Here is a 17,418-nt window from a genome sequence, read left to right as displayed (position 1 = left end):
ATCTTATACCCTTATATCCTTCTAATTCTTCATCTTTTCTATCATTTTGTCAATATTTCCATAGCCAATAAAAATAATGTTGGGGACAAGGGACATCCTTGTCTCGTACCAGCTTCTAATTTTATCTCTTCAGTTAATATTCCATTCACCTTCACTCTTGCACTGCTCTTTTGGTACAATTTTGAAATAACATGTATAAACTTATTACCAAAACCTAAAGCCTCCACAATTACTTTAATAGTTTCCCATTGTACAGAATCAAAAGCTTTAAAAATATCCAATGATACTATACCAATTTTATCACCATTATATTCAGCTACATCTATAATATTTAATACTCTTCTAACAATATCACTCATGTATCTACCCTTCACAAAACCTACTTGATTATAACTTATATATCTATCTATAAATCTATTTAATCTATTACTTATAATAGCAGTAAATATCTTTGCATCCTGATTAATTAAAGAAATGGGCCGATAGGACTCAATCCTTTCTAAATCTTTATCTGGTTTAGGAATTAGGGATATCACCGTTCTATTCCATGACGAAGGTACTTCCCCACCATGTAATATTCCATTGAATAATTTTTGCAATCTTGGTATTATTAATTCTTTAAATTCTTTATAAAACTCAACAGGTAATCCATCCTCACCTGGAGCTTTCCCTAATTTTAATTTTTGTATTATTCCATTAATCTCATCTTGTGTTATATCTTCTTCCATCAATTCCTTATATGTTTGATCAATTTTCACCACATACTTTTCTAAATAGCTTTGCAATTTTCCCCGATTAATTGGTTTCTTTGAATATAGATTCTGAAAAAAATTTCTAACCACTTCACATTTCTCTAATTTTTTATAACATCTTATACCTCTATCATCTATCAAAACTCCAATTTCTCTCTTCTCTCTTTTATCTTTCGCCATCTTTGCCAATAATTTAGAATTTCTATTACTAAATTCAAAAAAATTCCTATTTAAAAATCTCAAATTTCTTTTTACTAACTCTGTATCTTCTTCTATCATTTTATTTCTTAACATATTAAGCTCCTGAAGAATTTTTTTTTCTTTAGTAAGCAAAAATTGATTTTCCAATTCTTTAATCTGATTTTTATCTCTTTCCATTTTAATTTTATAATTTTTATATTTCCTACTTGATAATTTAATACTCTCCCCTCTAAACACCGCTTTCATCGCATCCCAAACAATTTCAAATTTAACCTCCCCGTTATCATTTAATCTCCAACTTTCCTCCAGTTTTTTAAGTATCCATTTTTTATCCTTTTCATTTTTATACAATTTCTCGTCATATCTCCAATAGCTTCTTTTTTTCTCAAAATTAAAATCTAAGTCCACCATAACTTCTGCATGATCAGAATCTTTAAAAATTCCCACATCTACCTTATCCACATTATTCAACAAATCTTTAGAAAGAAAAATATAATCAATTCTAGAATATGTATTATATATCTTAGAGAAAAAAGTGTATACTCTCTCAATTCCTTTAACCTCTCTCCACACATCGACCACGCCGTTTCGAAGCATCCACATATTTAAAATCCCCATTTTATTTGCTCCTCCACAGCGGGTGGGATTAGTACTGTCTATTTTATCTCTGATTAAATTAAAATCCCCAGCCACAATTACTTTCCCTACACTTTCATTCTCCAAAATTTTTGTTATTTTTTCAAGAAATTCTCTTTGTTTTTCATTCGGTAAATATAAATTAACAAGTGTCACTTTTTCCTCATTAAGATTTCCAACAATTATTACATATCTTCCATCTTCATCCAAAATTACCTGATGTTTTTCAAAGTACACCCTATCTGATATCAGTGTTGCAACTCCTCTAGCTTTTGAAGTTCCAAATGCTTTTTCATATATTTGCATACCTTTTATATACATTCTATTTGAATCTTCAGATTTCTGATGGGTTTCTTGTAAAAATAAAATGTCTGGTAAATCCCTTTTAATCTTAAGTTCCAATCTTCTTCTTTTAATCTGATTCCCTGTACCCTTCACATTCCATGACATTATTTTTATAATTCCCATTTAAAATATAAATTTTTTAATCCTATCCCCGCATCTTCCTTTCTGTGCCCACCACCCGACATTAAACTACCATATAACCTATATTTAACATATAAACAACAATAAGAAAACAGAAAAAAAACAAAAAACAAGACAAACAATAAAGTACAAACAATCTTCTTCCCCCACATCCTCATCGGTTTCGCCTCTATAAAGAGAATGGGGGAGAGGGGACGTGCCAATGCCCGGGCCACTTCTTTCGGGCTGTCTATTTAAATTCATCACTCAAAAAAAAAGATAGCGATGATTCTCTCCCGCACTGTTATGGATGAAAGTTAATAAATCACGAAGTGAAAGTGTTAACAGCCCAGCAGATTGAATTTAAAACTGGTAGGTCATCTGAAACGGCTTGAATTAAGGAGTTTCTATAGCGTGGGATGACCGAGCCAGCCGGCAGACACGATAAGTTGGAATAAATTGCTGTGTTTTGTTTTTCCAAAATTAACTATCGTGTTCTGTGTTTAAAAAAATTTTTTTTTCTATTGCTGAGGCTAAGGAGTGAATATTAAGGACTGAATCTGATAAAGAGAAGAATTTAATTGAAGAGAAGAGAAACTGACCTTTTGTTGGATTGTTTGGCAGCAAGAGGATTTTACTGTGTGGATAATTTTTTCTTAATTTTTTTTTCTCTTGAGAGCAAATTAATAGCTTGTTTATATTACAGAAAAAAAAGGATTCTGTTTCGAAGTTTAAGTTGGTTTGTCTTCCTTTCTGCTTTGTTGACGTGGAGGAAAAATGGCGCTGATTAATGTTAGCTGTGAGGTTCTGTGTTTCTTTGTGGAGTATCCTTGAACTTGAGAGATAACAGTGCAAATAAGCCGCTTCAATTAAAAGACTGCCGTCCTTTGATCTTCACTAAGACCCTCTGTAAAATTGGTTTGGAATCCTAGTTTGGGAAATTTTTTGGTTTTTTTCAAAATGACTCAACAACTTTCAGAAACGCAGCAACTTGCTGCAGCTTTAAATAAAATTGGGGAAAAAATAGCAGGACTATCAGAGCGTATAGATAATATGACATTGAAACTGACATCCGAAATGCAAAATTTGAAGCAAGAGATGAATGAAAACTTTGCAAAACAAAGAGAGGAAATGATAATGATTAAAGATGAAATGGAGCAGATGCATGTACATGAGGCAAAAGTAGATCGGCAAATTGGCAAAATATTTTATAAAAATGAGCAGCAAGATAAGAGAATTTGTCTTTTGGAAGAAGAGATGAGGAAATATAATTTGGTTATCAGAGGAATCTCGGAAGAAAAGGAGGATAAATTGAAACAGCGGGTTCTGAAATGGATTAATGATTTGGATACGCAACTTACATTTACAATAGCAGACCTGGCAAGTGTTTTTAGAATTGGATATAGAAGGCAAAATGGTTCTAACAGGAATGTGCTTGTCAGGTTCGCAAATCTTAGTGATAAGTTGGAAGTTATGGCCAAGGTGAGAGAGTTGGGAGATGCTTTGAAGTTTGAAGGGAAGACTATTCAAGTCTTCCCGGATATATCAAGAGAAGAAAGGGCATGGAGATTTTTTTTAAAACCAATCACAAAAGTTTTGAGAGATAATGGAATTAAATACAATTGGAGGCCACCACAACAATTGAAATTTTTTTATAAAGGAAGGATGCGTACAATCACCCCAGATATAGATGCATTATTATATTTACGGGAGCTTGGACTGATTGAGATGGAGGATTTAATGGAGATAAAAGATCAAATGCTTAAGATGGGTGGAACATACGCGGAAACATCAATCCCAGAAGAAGAAAAAGGGGCTATTGGAGGGCAAGACTCTAAAGGGTTAAAGAGGAAAGAAATATCACCTGTGTTGGTTGAACAGAAGAAGAGTTGTGAGGATACAGCAGGAGAAGAAGCAGATAAGAGTCTTGGAAAATACGAAGCTGAATGCGGGAAATTTTGAAGTTTCTCTATGAAAAGTTGCAGTGCCCCCTTCCAACTGGTAGAAGGTGCAATGTTTCCCTTCATCAGAAGTGGCTACTACATAGGAGCAATGCTTGCACAAAAGGCATTTCTGTCAAAGGAAAGGAGTTAATCTAAGCAGCTTGGCTCTGATTTTGTAACTTGAGTGATTCACTACTCAGCTGAGTTGAGACATATGCAAATTATCTAATTGGGGCAAACTGATTGCAAATCTATAGCTTTCAACTCCAGTAACATTTTAAAAGGGTTAACAATATCTTCAGAATAGGTGCCTAACATTCTAGTTTCTGAAACCTCCAAAACAAGATCAATAGAAATCGGTGTATAGGATAATAGGTATAAAAACAAAACTGCAGTCTTCTGACTAATATGCAAGCTTTTTTTTTTTAATAAAAAAAGAAAATACTATATTTTTTATATTCTTATCAAATTGTGGCAAGAATACATGTGTCCATTTTTAACTTACCTAGTGTTCCTCCCTGGCCATGGCCAAAGTAATATAATCTATGTTGCTTTGTTTTCTGCAGAATGAATGCTATAGTTGCTGGGATATCATATACAGCCATTTCATGAAAACTGTTAACAAAGAGACAAAAGGACACAAACAAAAATCAGTAATGATCCTGCATACCTATTCTATCTTCTCTGGATCTTAGGACAGAATTGCAATTTCTCTCTACCTAAAGCCAGAGAAAGAGAAGGGCTAGTATAAAGTACTCTGGAAAGTGGAGATGTCAGTAAAAGTCAGGCACTCAGTCAATCCTACACCCCAACAACGGGTCTTGGAGCTAGGAATCCTTGGCAGATCAACTGATGAAATATGTTGGATTGTATCCAGGCCAAAAGATTGTGGCAGAAGAAGGAAACCAAAGCATTAATACTGGAGAAGCTAAAGACAAATTTTAGCTGACTCATCCATGGGCTTGGATGAAACAAAGGCAATCTCACGGTGAAACATCAAATAAACAGTGCTTACAATGGGACATGATTGTGTCTCATTTGTGAGACATGCTCTTCCAGAAATAATACCTGCAGTTTGATAAGGGACTAACACACATATCTGATCCTTTAACGAACTGCTTTTTAAACATTGTCTGCATTCTTTTTCTTCTTTTGTGTTCTCTTTGGTAAATCCAAAGTGCTAAGGTACTCATTATTAGCTCACTTATCCTAAGTTCAACTTCTTATATTTTTAAAATAACTTATTATTGCAAAGAAGGATCTTAGAAAACTGTACTGCTGCTTTTATTCAGTAAATAACTGTGCAAACATTTTTAAGTGGCCATGGAAAATAATAGTTATTTACAAAAAGTCTCCCTTTCCTCTCTTATATTGATTTTGCAATGGTCTTATTTTAATTCTAACTCATGAAAAAAGAGGGAAACAAGAGTGAGAGAAAACCTCTGAAGTGGTAGGACATCAACAATCTAATTTTAGTGGCATGATTTCTGATCCATCCTTTCAGCTGAAGTGGCAGTTGTACTAGTTCAGTTCACAGTTAACTCTCATTATTATTTCATTGATCTTGATTGTGAAAGGGAATATTGCCCTAAAAATATTATTTATTTATTTTATTTATTTATTTATTAGATTTTTATACCGCCCTTCTCCCGAAGGACTCAGGGCAGTGTACAGCCAGTATAAAACAATAGCAATATACAATTAAAACAGAGAATTAAAAAACTTATTCAATAATTGGCCAAGAAATTTAAATGTTTAGACTTAAAACCCTTAAAATTCATAAAATTACAACCCCAATTAAAATTAATAATTAAAAATTAAGAATTAAGAATTAAAAAAATTAAGCCAGTCCCGCTCGAATGAATAAATGCGTTTTCAGTTCACGGCGGAAGGTCCGACAGTTGACGCAAACTAGGGGGGAGTTCGTTCCAAAGGGTAGGAGCCCCCACAGAGAAGGATCTTCCCCTGGGGGCCGCCAGCCGACATTGCTTGGCGGACAGCACCCTGAGAAGTCCCTCTCTGTGTGAGCGTACGGGTCGGTGGGAGGCGTGAGGTAACAGCAGGCGGTCCCATAAGTACCCAGGCCCTAAGCGCTTTAAAGGTAGTAACCAGGACCTTAAAGTGCACCCGAAAGACCACAGGCAGCCAGTGCAGTCTGCGCAGGAGCGGTGTTACATGGGAGCCCCGTGTGGCTCCCTCTATCACCTGCGCAGCTGCATTCTGAACTAACTGGAGCCTCCGAGTGCACTTCAAGGGCAGCCCCATGTAGAGAGCATTGCAATAATCCAACCGAGAGGTGACAAGAGCATGAGTGACCGTGCATAAGGCATCCCGGTCAAGGAAGGGGCGCAACTGGCGAACCAAGCGAACCTGGTAGAAAGCTCTCCTGGAGACGGCCGTCAAATGATCTTCAAACAACAGCCGTCCATCCAGGAGAACACCCAAGTTGCGCACCCTTTCCATTGGGGCCAATGACTCGCCCCCAAAAGTCAGCTGTGGTTGCAGCTGGCTGTACCGGGGTGCCGGCATCCACAGCCACTCCGTCTTGGAGGGATTGAGCTTGAGCCTATTTCTCCCCATCCAGACCCGTACGGCTTCCAAGCACCAGGACAGCACTTCGACAGCTTCGTTGGGGTGGCCCGGGGTGGGAAAGTACAGCTGCGTGTCATCAGCATACAGTTGGTATCTCACCCCAAAGCCACTGATGACCTCGCCCAGCAGCTTCATATAGATGTTGAACAGGAGAGGTGAGAGAATCAACCCCTGTGGCACCCCACAAATAAGGCGCCTCGCGGTCGATCTCTGCCCCCCTGTCAACACCGTCTGCGACTGGTCAGAGAGGTAGGAGGAGAACCACCGATAAACGGTGCTTCCCACTCCCAAACTCTCCAACCGGTGCAGCAAGATACCATGGTCAATGGTATCAAAAGCCGCTGAGAGATCTAATAGGACCAGGGCAGAGGAACAACCCCTGTCCCTGGCCCTCCAGAGGTCATCCACCAACGCGACCAAAGCTGTCTCCGTACTATATCCAGACCGGAAGCCGGACTGGAACGGGTCTAGATAGACAGCTTCATCCAAGTACTGGGGTAGCTGCCATGCCACCACACTCTCTACAACCTTCGCAACAAAGCGAAGGTTGGAGACTGGACGATAATTTCCCAAAATAGCTGGGTCCAGGGAAGGCTTCTTGAGGAGGGGTCTCACCACCGCCTCTTTCAAGGCGGCGGGGAAAACCCCTTCCAACAAGGAAGCGTTAATGATTTCCCGGAGCCAGCCTCGTGTCACCTCCTGTGTGGCCAGCACCAACCAGGAGGGGCACGGGTCCAGTAAACATGTGGTGGCATGTAACTTCCTCAATAACCTGTCCACGTCCTCGAGAGCCACAGGGTCAAACTCATCCCAAATAACCTCAACAAGACGCGTCTCCGTCCTCTCACTAGGATCATCACAATTTTGGTCCAAACTATCCCGAAGCTGAACGATTTTATCGTATAGATAACCACTAAATTCCTCGGCACGTCCCTGCAAGGGGTCATCCCACCCCTCCTGATGAAGGAGAGAGCGGGTCACCCGAAACAGGGCGGCCGGGCGGTTATCTGCCGACGCAATGAGGGTGGAAACGTAAGAACGCTTCGCCTCCCTCAGTGCCACTAGGTAGGTCTTAGAATAAGACCTAACTAGTGTCCGGTCAGCTTCGGAATGGCTGGACCTCCAGGTACTCTCTAGGCGTCTTCTCCGGCGTTTCATCTCTCCCAGCCCCTCAGTAAACCAAGGGGCCGGTTGAGATCTACACTGGGTCAGAGGCCGCAAAGGCACGACACGGTCCAAAGCCCCAGCCGCGGCCTGTTCCCAGGCCGCAAGTAGTTCTTCAGCCGTGCCATGGGCCAGATCCTCAGGGAACGGCCCAAGCTCCGTCAGGAACCTCTCCGGGTCCATCAGGCGCCTGGGACGGAACCAACACATTGGTTCCGTCTCCCTGCGGTGGTGGGTGGCGGTCCGAAAGTCCAGGAGAAGGAGAAAATGATCTGACCATGACACAGGTTCTATTACTAAGAACCTGTGTCTATTATAGGTATTATTGTTGGAATACATTGTTGGAATTAGGGGTGAAATTAGCTTGTTTTATCCAGATTGTGTGATACGGTAGGGCCGAATGCGCGAAGCCCCGCCCACCCACACAGATGTCATTGTCCCTTTTTGAGATGATTTTCAGCCTCTGCGCATGCGCAGAAGGCTTTGCGCATGTGCAGACATGCCCATTTGCGAACTGGTAGAAAAGATAAGTGAATTTCACCCCTGGTGGGAATGTATTTTGTGCAACAATTACAGCCAACCAGTAGATAGCAGTATTTATAGGTTAGCACATATGGTATATACTTTATGTCTTTTTGTTCTGAGAAAAGTTTCCAGTTTCCTGTTTCCTGTTTCAGTTAAACAGTAAAGCACATGGTGACTGTGCACTTTGCTCTGTAGAGCTAACAATTATAGAAACTTGGTTGAAGGATAAGTTGGATTGATTTTCATCTAGTTCTGCTATTTGATTTCTCAGTGCAGCATCAGGCAAGTAGAATGCAGGGGATGATAGAGTTTCTTTGTCCTTTAACATCATCCCAAAATAAACCTAAAATTCAGAATTTGTGTAGCTTTGAAGGCTTTAACTTGGCATATTGCTGTTGAACAAGGACCAGCCTGGGATTTCATAGCTACCATGTTCCTGACTCAACCTATAAGTGAAGCAAATGTTCAATTTAGAATTTATTTCAGATTGAACTGAAGAAGGTGGCTTTTGAGGGAGCCCAACCCCAATCTCTATTGTGGCAAAATTACCAACTGCTGAAATTGTGGGATCTTAGGAGATCATTTTTTTTCTTTTGAGATAGAGGAAGAAATGTGACAAACAGGTTTTTATGTGGGAAACCTGGTCGTAACATGATACATCTTTGTTGAAACATTTCAACTGGCTGCCAGTTAAGATAGATTATATAAACACTCTACTCCATAAACATTCAGATATTTCTTTCACCTGCTTAGTTGTCAAAATAGGTAGGTGTAATATTCCTAGGTATGACCAGAACTATAGAAAGCTATTTTGAACTTAGTTGCAGGCATCCTTTTTCTGTCATGGCAACTACACTTTGGAATGTTCTGTCTTCTAAAGTTCATTGAACTCTTTTAAGCACTTGTCATAGACTTCACTTCTTCTCTCAGGCTTAATGAACATTAGATGAGTGCTTTTGATTTTTTTTTCTTTTCCTTTCCCTTCTTCATTTTTAGCTTCTTGTGTTTATTATGCATTGCATATTTTTCAAATCACTATGTGGTGCTTTCCTACAGGGAGTATTGTAAAATGATGATATGATAACCCCGTTGAACATATCATATACAGAAACTCCTTTAATGCTTGACAATTTGCACTTAAAATCTACACACAAATCCTCATTTACATACAAAATCCAGTACTGGAATATATTGTTCATAATTCAGTCAAATTGTTCACATAAATATATAAGTATGTATCTCCTTAACATTTACTATCCATTGTCCCTATATATTCTCTCTTGAATTTACCTGAATTCCCAGAATTCTGGATCATCAATTGAAAATTTCTGGTGGCTTCTAGACCACGTGGTCCCTCTGATATTTATTATCCAGACATCATAGCCAGCATCTGATAGAAAAAACCCCAGACTGTTGCTGGGAAGATTTACAATCCAACATCTTCCTTCAAACAGCAAACCATGTACTAATAAAACAACTGGCTTAGGCTCTGGGAAAGAAATCATGACTTTATTAGTAATTGCATAATAGCTATGTTGTATACAGTATATATCATCCCTGTTCATCAAATTGTTGAGAACAAAGGAATAGTAGAAACACAGGAGTAGGACCTAACATCCTACATTCTATCTCCACTCTGCTGTCACTATGTACACAAAAGAGTTAAAGTTTGAATAACCAAAGACTACTCTGCCAAATAAATAAACATAAATCTGTCTATAATTTTGCTAGTTGTACTGAGTGGTGTGTGTATGGTGGCTCTAATCCAGATATAAGGATTAATTGGGTGTGTGCTAGGTGCAGATTAAATTGAAAATTCCCTACAGTAATTTTCCAACCATCTATTGATATTGCCCCATATTTCTGGAGAAGCCTATACAGTGCTTCTCAACAATTGTAAAAGCATTTGAGTATTATGGATTTCTAAATTTGGTTGTTTGTTTGCAGATTTTTTATTACCCAACTAGGTAATATCATCAGTGCAAGTAGGTGTGGAATTTGCTCCCTAATTATATACAGTAGTTGCTCTGGCAGTATTGGTAGAGATGTGATTTTTTTCCCTTGGTAATTTCTCGATTAGAGTATTGGTTTCTGCTTGATTGTTTGTTGTTAACTGCTGCTAATCTGTCTGTTGATTATGTGGCAAGGAATACACTACCATATTTTTTGGAATATAAGACACACCTTAGTTTTTGGGGAGGAAAATAAGAAAAAAGCTGATTGGCAAGCAGATTGGCCTCCCAGAATACCCCCAATCAGCTGTTTCCGGAGGTGAATTTTAGCAATAGGTTCCTTGGTTGTGAGCTCTGTGCCTTGCTTTTTTTTTCTGCCTCTGAAAGCCTCCAAAACAGAAGTTCAGAAGAAAAGCCTCTGAAGCTCTGTTTGGGAGCTTCTTTTCTGAAGCTCTGTTTGGGGGCTTCTTTTCTGAAGCTTCTTTCAGCCTCTGAAACCTCTGTTTGAGAAGCTGAATGGGGCTACATTCAGAGTATAAGACGCACCCAGATTTTCACCCTCTTTTTTTGGGGAAAAAGGTGCATCTTATACTCCCAAAAATACGGGTAAGTATTAGCTTTAATCATTTATACTGCAATTATCACTGCACATTTATAAATGTTCCCTTTGAAATATTACCTTATAGATATACCTGTCAGATGAGGAAAAAGCCTTCCAGAAATAATTCTGTTTAACTTAAGATAATAGCCATCATCAGTCAGGACTTCATATTCTTCACTGGAATATCCCCAATATTGGATAATTTGAGGCTGCAAATAAAATATTATCTTTGGCCAAAATGGTTTGATTCCTAATTAGAATTATCAATGCTAAAACAAAGCCAACATCTTTGTGGCTTCACTTGTAATTTTAATGAGAGAACAATTCTAGAAAAATTACAAGATAGAAAGGGCAAAAATGATGAATATTGGGAGTATCAAAACCAGTCTTGCTCTAGACCAGGGGTCTCCAACCTTGCTCCCTTTAAGACTTGTGAATTTCAACTCCCAGAGTCCCTCAGCCAGCAAAGCTTCTTCACATCTAGAATCTTCACATCTGCTTTACTCTGTTACCAACAATCTGTGAAATTAGACATTTTATAGAATGCCTAGAAAATCTATAGCCAGGGATCCCCAACCCTCGGGCTGCAGCCCAGTACCTGATTGTGGCCTTTTCAGAACTGGACTGTGGAAGTGGCAGGTGAGTGAGCACATATGTGCAGCTCCACTTGGACGAGCGGTGGGCAAGCACGTGTATGTATGAAGCCCCATTTGTGCGAGTGGCAGATGTGTGTGCCTGCCACTTGCAAAATGGAGCTATATGGGTGTGCATGCTCGCCCACCACTTACGTGGAACCATCCCCTCTCCCTTACCCCCCCCCCACCCGACCAGTCCACAAAGCCGGAAAGGTTGGGGAATGCTGATCTATAGAATGCCAAAAATGGGACCTCAAAGTACAAAATGCTTAATCACCCATTTCCTAGGCATTCTGTGCAATGCCAAAAGGCAAATTGACGAGGTATAAAATACTCCTACTAAAATGCCATTCTAGCCTTCCTTGTTGCAACAGGTAGGTCAATAGTGGTCTTTTTCTCATTTCCTAAACTTTATTTTGCATTTCTTCTTTCATTTTCATATACATTTTCAATAAAAGGTTAGCCTTCTCTGCTACTGATCCCTTTTTTGGAACATCTTGCTCCCAGAGTTGAAGACACCCCCCACCCAATTTCATGGTCTTCTGCAAAGGAATCAAAACTTGGTTCTGTAGCAGTTGTGAGGCCGGCTAGTCCCTTGAAAGCCCCATCCCACCTGTAATAATCAAACATTAAATGGTTATTTTAGGATTTTGTCCCCCTTTTGATGTTTGTCATTATTCTATAAATCTGAAATTTTTAACCCTAATTTCATTTTTAATTTCTAATGTTATTTTTATCCATTGTTTTATTTATGTTATATTATATTGTACATTACCCAGAGCACCTCCTTGAGAGAGATGGACGGTTTAGAAATATGAAATATAACTAGAAAAATAAGTGAAATTGTAAGCACGATTTTAGCGTGTGAATCCCATGTTCTGTTTCCAAAGGCATCCAGATGAGCAACTTACAATTGTCATGAATTCTTGAGGATTCAAATGGCTTACAAATCCTTCTGAATTTTTAGTCTGCTGGATTAAGCATGCCATTACAAGAAACAGCCACATCCTAAGTCTGTATAGATTAATAACAGAAAAAAAAACATTGAAACTGCAAAAATATTTTTTAGATTGATAACAGTAGTTGGTTCCCATTCATTTGAGCCCACCACAGTGGACAATTGACAGTATTTTTGGGAGAGGAGGAAGGTGGTTACCACATTCCCGATGTGCACAGGCTGTTTTCCAAACTACAATTATTGTAATTATTGTAGTATGCTTTTGAAGTAAACAATTGATTTCTATTGCATACAGTAGCCGAACTGAACAAGTCATTATTGTGCATTTAGAGAGACATATTTTTGTACACAGCTTCTTCGTTTCTTCCCCTTTTTAATCCCCTTTTTATCCTCTTGGGTATTTTTTATAGTCTCTCCCTTAAACTGAACAAAAGTTTCATTCAGGATTTGCTTTTATAGCCCAGAAAAGAAGAATGAAAGAGAAAATGTCCTTCCTTCCTTCCTTCCTTATCTTGGTTAAGCTTTACTTCTGGTCTCTCCTTCTCAAACATTTCAGTCTTTTCCACCAGCCACTTGTTTGTAAGATCACTTTTTCTGATCTTACTAGCTCCTTGCTGCGATCCTAAAAAACTTAACTAATCAACATCTTCCAAAGCTCCATTCCAACTCTTCCTTGATTCCTATAACATTGCCAGCCCACACAGCACAAATACAACACTAACCAGCCTGACATTTTACATACTTCCTCTGAAACACAAAACTGCCCACAGTTTATTTGAGGAAACAACCTCCTATCCAGTGATGGGATTCAAGTAATTTAACAACCGGTTCTCTGCCCTAATTATTTCTTCCAACAACCAGTTTGCCAAACTGCTCACAAAGTTAACAACCGGTTCTCCCGAAGTGGTGCGAACTGGCTGAATCCCACCACTGCTCCTATCTGGCTCTTTGCAAGCTGTGGTATACAGATAAAGACCCTTAATCTTTTTTTTTCTTTTTCTTTACTATAGCTTTTTCTTTTCAGATTTTTGTTGTATTATTTTTCTGCAGTTTCTATTTTTCTTATTATTATTATTTTATTATTATTTTACCACCACCACGCTAAAAAAATCCTTACCCTTGAACAAATTTTAACACCAGGATCAACACCATGTCACCTTGCTGCAACATTGGCACAGAATAAAAGGTTTCAACTAAGTACCCAGAGCTGCCATCTTGAGTATTTTTTATCCCCTCCTGAGAACATCCCTGGTCAGCCCCTTTCATATATGTTGTGCATCACAAGTCCCATAATCCCCAACCAGCATTAATAATCATATCTGTGCTCTTCAAATAAATAAACTACTCTATAAATATAATATAAGTGTAATTTCATGGAGGGGGGGAGACATGTCATACCAACAAAAAAACAATGGTAACATTTGTTTAAAGGAGGGAAAATGGAAAGAAGACAGGAGGGATAACCCCCTTTTCTTTAGAAGTTCCTCAAAATAACTGAAAAGGTGCAGGGGGAAAATGATGCCTTTCCCAAAAACACATGAAAACATTTTTAACTAGAGAAGGAAGCTCAGTCCTTCTGTTTGGCAATACATTTACACCTGGTGCTTAAGCTCCTTAATCCCTCAACAGCATCATTATTTTGGATTATAATTATTCAAAATGCTTTCAAAATGGCAGAATAATTGACTGTACATTACCCACAGATCCTATCATTAAGTGAGTAGTTAAAATTCCTGAAGGTATTATACCAGATTTACAAAAGCACCCACAAAGTTGTGTGTGTGTGTGTGTGTGTGTGTGTGTGTGTGTGTATGTTTTACAGCCTCAGTTGAAATGTACTGTACATTTTGATTTTTAAGAAAAGGCTTGGCCCAAATCGTGGATCGCTCAGGTCATTACTGCAATATTTTATGCATCTGTGGGCCTCTCTAGTCTAGATATATGAAAAATGACTAAATAACCCACTCTTCCCCATATTGAACAATTTCCTTGTACAAGGAAGGGAAGAACAAAAAAAACACCACTTGTAAACAGTCGATGCTGCACAATTGTTTAGGAGGAAATAGATATGAAGGTTATTTCCCTCAAAGCAAGATACTAAACACTTGACTATTTCAAATACATTTGTTTAGCATGGAGCTAGCTTGATTGAGGATAGATTTTTGCAAACTGAACCAATTTTAGACGACTTTTAAGTCAAAAACAGAGCTTAGGCCCACAGGCCTAAGCGGCCCACCAGCTTGGACTATGCAGCCAGTGGGGCCTGGGATGAAATTTAGCTGCTCTGCACCTCATGGCCACCTTATTTTCCAGTCAAGGATTAATCTTGGCCTTCTTCTGCAGAAAGAAATAGATAGTATCAAGCTTTGCTCTTTGACAAATGGGCTGAAAAGGCAGCCACATACTAGGAAGTGAAGTTTATTCAAGATTTTTAGAGATCGTCTCCTATCTCACTATGATAGGAGGAACAGTCTGCTTCTCTGCCCACTTCCCAAGCTTTGCCCCCGCAACTAAGTCTTGCTTTATCCCAGGGAAGGAAGGCCCATGGAAAATTAGGGAAGACAGGCTATGCCTTCTTCTTTTAAGTGGTGTCACAGAAATAATTTCAAAATATTAATTTGTTACCCAGCAGCCATCTGAATTAACCAGACATCAGTAGGAAAGCAACCAGTATTTTTATGTTGCCATTGAAAACCATAATGGGATGCTAAAAGGGGTGGGTGGGTGTTCGGTTGTTCCAGTTTTTATTTAAATAAGGGCAGCAAAACTGTGATGGAAAATAGGACTCTTCTCTATACTCGACTTTGAATGATACAGTTTGGTGAATGGGGATGATGAATCCATTATCAGGCAAAAATCCCAATAGTAAGTGGAGAGGTTTTGTGAGGGGATGGTTTATAGCTAAAATTTATTTATTTTTATTTATTTATTTATTAAATTTTTATACCGCCCTTCTCCCGAAGGACTCAGGGAGAATAAAGCCAGAATAAAAACAGAATAAAAACAGAATAAAAACAGCCAGAATAAAAACAAAACATATACAATTTAAAACAACATTTAAAAAGAGCAAATTTTAAAGGCTGATTATTAAAATTTAGATTTAAAAATTTGAAAATATTAAGAATACCCAATTAAAATTCAACACTAATTATGCCAGTCCCGCTTTAATAAATAAATATGTTTTGAGCTCACGACGGAAGGTCCGAAGATCAGGCACTTGACGCAGGCCAGGGGGAAGTTCGTTCCAGAGCATCACTGCCCCCACAGAGAAGGCCCTACTCCTGGGGGCCGCCAGCCGACACTGTTTGGCGGACGGCACCCTGAGGAGACCCTCTCTGTGAGAGCGTACGGGTCGGTGGGAGGCAAAGGGTAACAGCAGGCGGTCTCGTAAGTACCCGGGTCCTAAGCCATGGAGCGCTTTAAAGATAGTTACCAAAATCTTGAAGCGCACCCGAAAGACCACAGGAAGCCAGTGCAAGCTACAGAGCAGCGATGTCACGTGGGAGCCACGAGCGGCTCCCGTTACTACTCGCGCAGCCGCATTCTGGACTAACTGCAGCCTCCGGGTGCACCTCAAGGGCAGCCCCATGTAGAGAGCATTGCAATAATCCAGCCTAGACGTAACCAGAGCGTGAGTGACCGTGCATAAGGCATCCCGGTCAAGGAAGGGACGCAACTGGCGAACCAAGCGAACTTGGTAAAAGGCCCTCCTGGCGATGGCCGCCAGGTGTTCATCAAAAGACAGCCGTCCATCCAGGAGGACACCCAAGTTGCGAACCACCTCCTTTGGGGCCACTAACTCGCCCCCAACAGTCAGTTGCGGATGCAGCTGACTGTACCGGGATGCCGGCATCCACAGCCACTCCGTCTTGGAGGGATTGAGCTTGAGTCTGTTTCTCCCCATCCAGACCCGTACAGCTTCCAGGCACCGGGACAGCACTTCGACCGCTTCGTTGGGGTGGTCCGGGGTGGAAAAGTACAGCTGAGTATCATCAGCGTACAGATGATAACTCACCCCGAAACCACTGATGACCTCACCCAGCGGCTTCATATAGATGTTGAACAGGGTAGGCGAGAGAATCGACCCCTGAGGCACCCCACAAGTGAGGCGCCTCGAGGACGACCTCTGCCCCCCTGTCAACACCGTCTGCGACCGGTCAGAGAGATAGGAGAACCACCGATAAACGGTGCCCCCCACTCCCAATCCCTCCAACCGGCGCAGCAGGATACCATGGTCGATGGTATCGAAGGCCGCTGAGAGATCTAATAGGACCAAGGCAGAGGAACAACCCCTGTCCCTGGCCCTCCAGAGGTCATCCACCAACGCGACCAAAGCCGTCTCCGTGCTATAACCGGGTCGGAAGCCGGACTGGAACGGGTCTAGATAGACAGTTTCCTCCAGGTGCCGGGGGAGCTGCCATGCAACCACACTCTCTACAACCTTCGCCACGAAGCGAAGGTTGGAGACTGGACGATAATTACCCAAAATAGCTGGGTCCAGGGAAGGCTTCTTGAGGAGAGGTCTCACCACCACCTCCTTCAAGGCGGCGGGGAAAACCCCTTCCACCAAAGAAGCATTTATAATTCCCTGGAGCCAGCCTCGTGTCACTTCCTGAGCAGCCAGCACTAACCAGGAAGGGCACGGGTCCAGTAAACATGTAGTTGCATGTAACCTCCCCAGCAACCTGTCCATGTCCTCGGGAGCCACAGAATCAAACTCATCCCAAATAACCTCAACAAGACGTGTCTCTGTCATCTCAGCTGGATTCTCGCAATCTTGGTCCAAACTATCCCGGAGCTGAACGATTTTATCGTATAGATAACCGTTAAACTCCTCAGCTCGTCCCTGTAAGGGGTCATCCCGTCCCTCTTGATGGAGGAGGGAACGGGTCACCCGAAACAGGGCGGCCGGGCGGTTATCTGCCGATGCAATGAGGGTGGAAACGTAGGAACGCTTCGCCTCCCTCATTGCCACTAGGTAGGTCCTAGTAAAG

At 40.4% G+C, this 17,418-nt stretch overlaps 1 protein-coding gene across 1 annotated transcript in view; it reads right to left on the bottom strand.

Annotated features, from left to right (window-relative positions):
* LOC131200807 (lysosomal acid lipase/cholesteryl ester hydrolase-like) overlaps positions 1-11,541 on the bottom strand; it is a 35,059-nt gene extending 23,518 nt beyond the window's left edge. The window contains exons 1-3 of the mRNA XM_058188072.1: positions 11,430-11,541; positions 9,569-9,767; positions 4,503-4,612 (exon numbers count right to left, since the gene is read on the bottom strand). Of these exons, the coding sequence (XP_058044055.1) occupies positions 4,503-4,612; positions 9,569-9,767; positions 11,430-11,541 (421 nt within the window). The remainder of the gene's footprint in view (positions 1-4,502; positions 4,613-9,568; positions 9,768-11,429) is intronic.
* Between the last annotated feature and the right edge of the window lie 5,877 nt (positions 11,542-17,418).

Source organism: Ahaetulla prasina, chromosome 6 (genome assembly GCF_028640845.1).
Source record: "Ahaetulla prasina isolate Xishuangbanna chromosome 6, ASM2864084v1, whole genome shotgun sequence".
In the NCBI taxonomy this organism is placed as follows: domain Eukaryota; kingdom Metazoa; phylum Chordata; class Lepidosauria; order Squamata; family Colubridae; genus Ahaetulla; species Ahaetulla prasina.
This window is presented reverse-complemented; position numbering and strand designations above follow the sequence as displayed.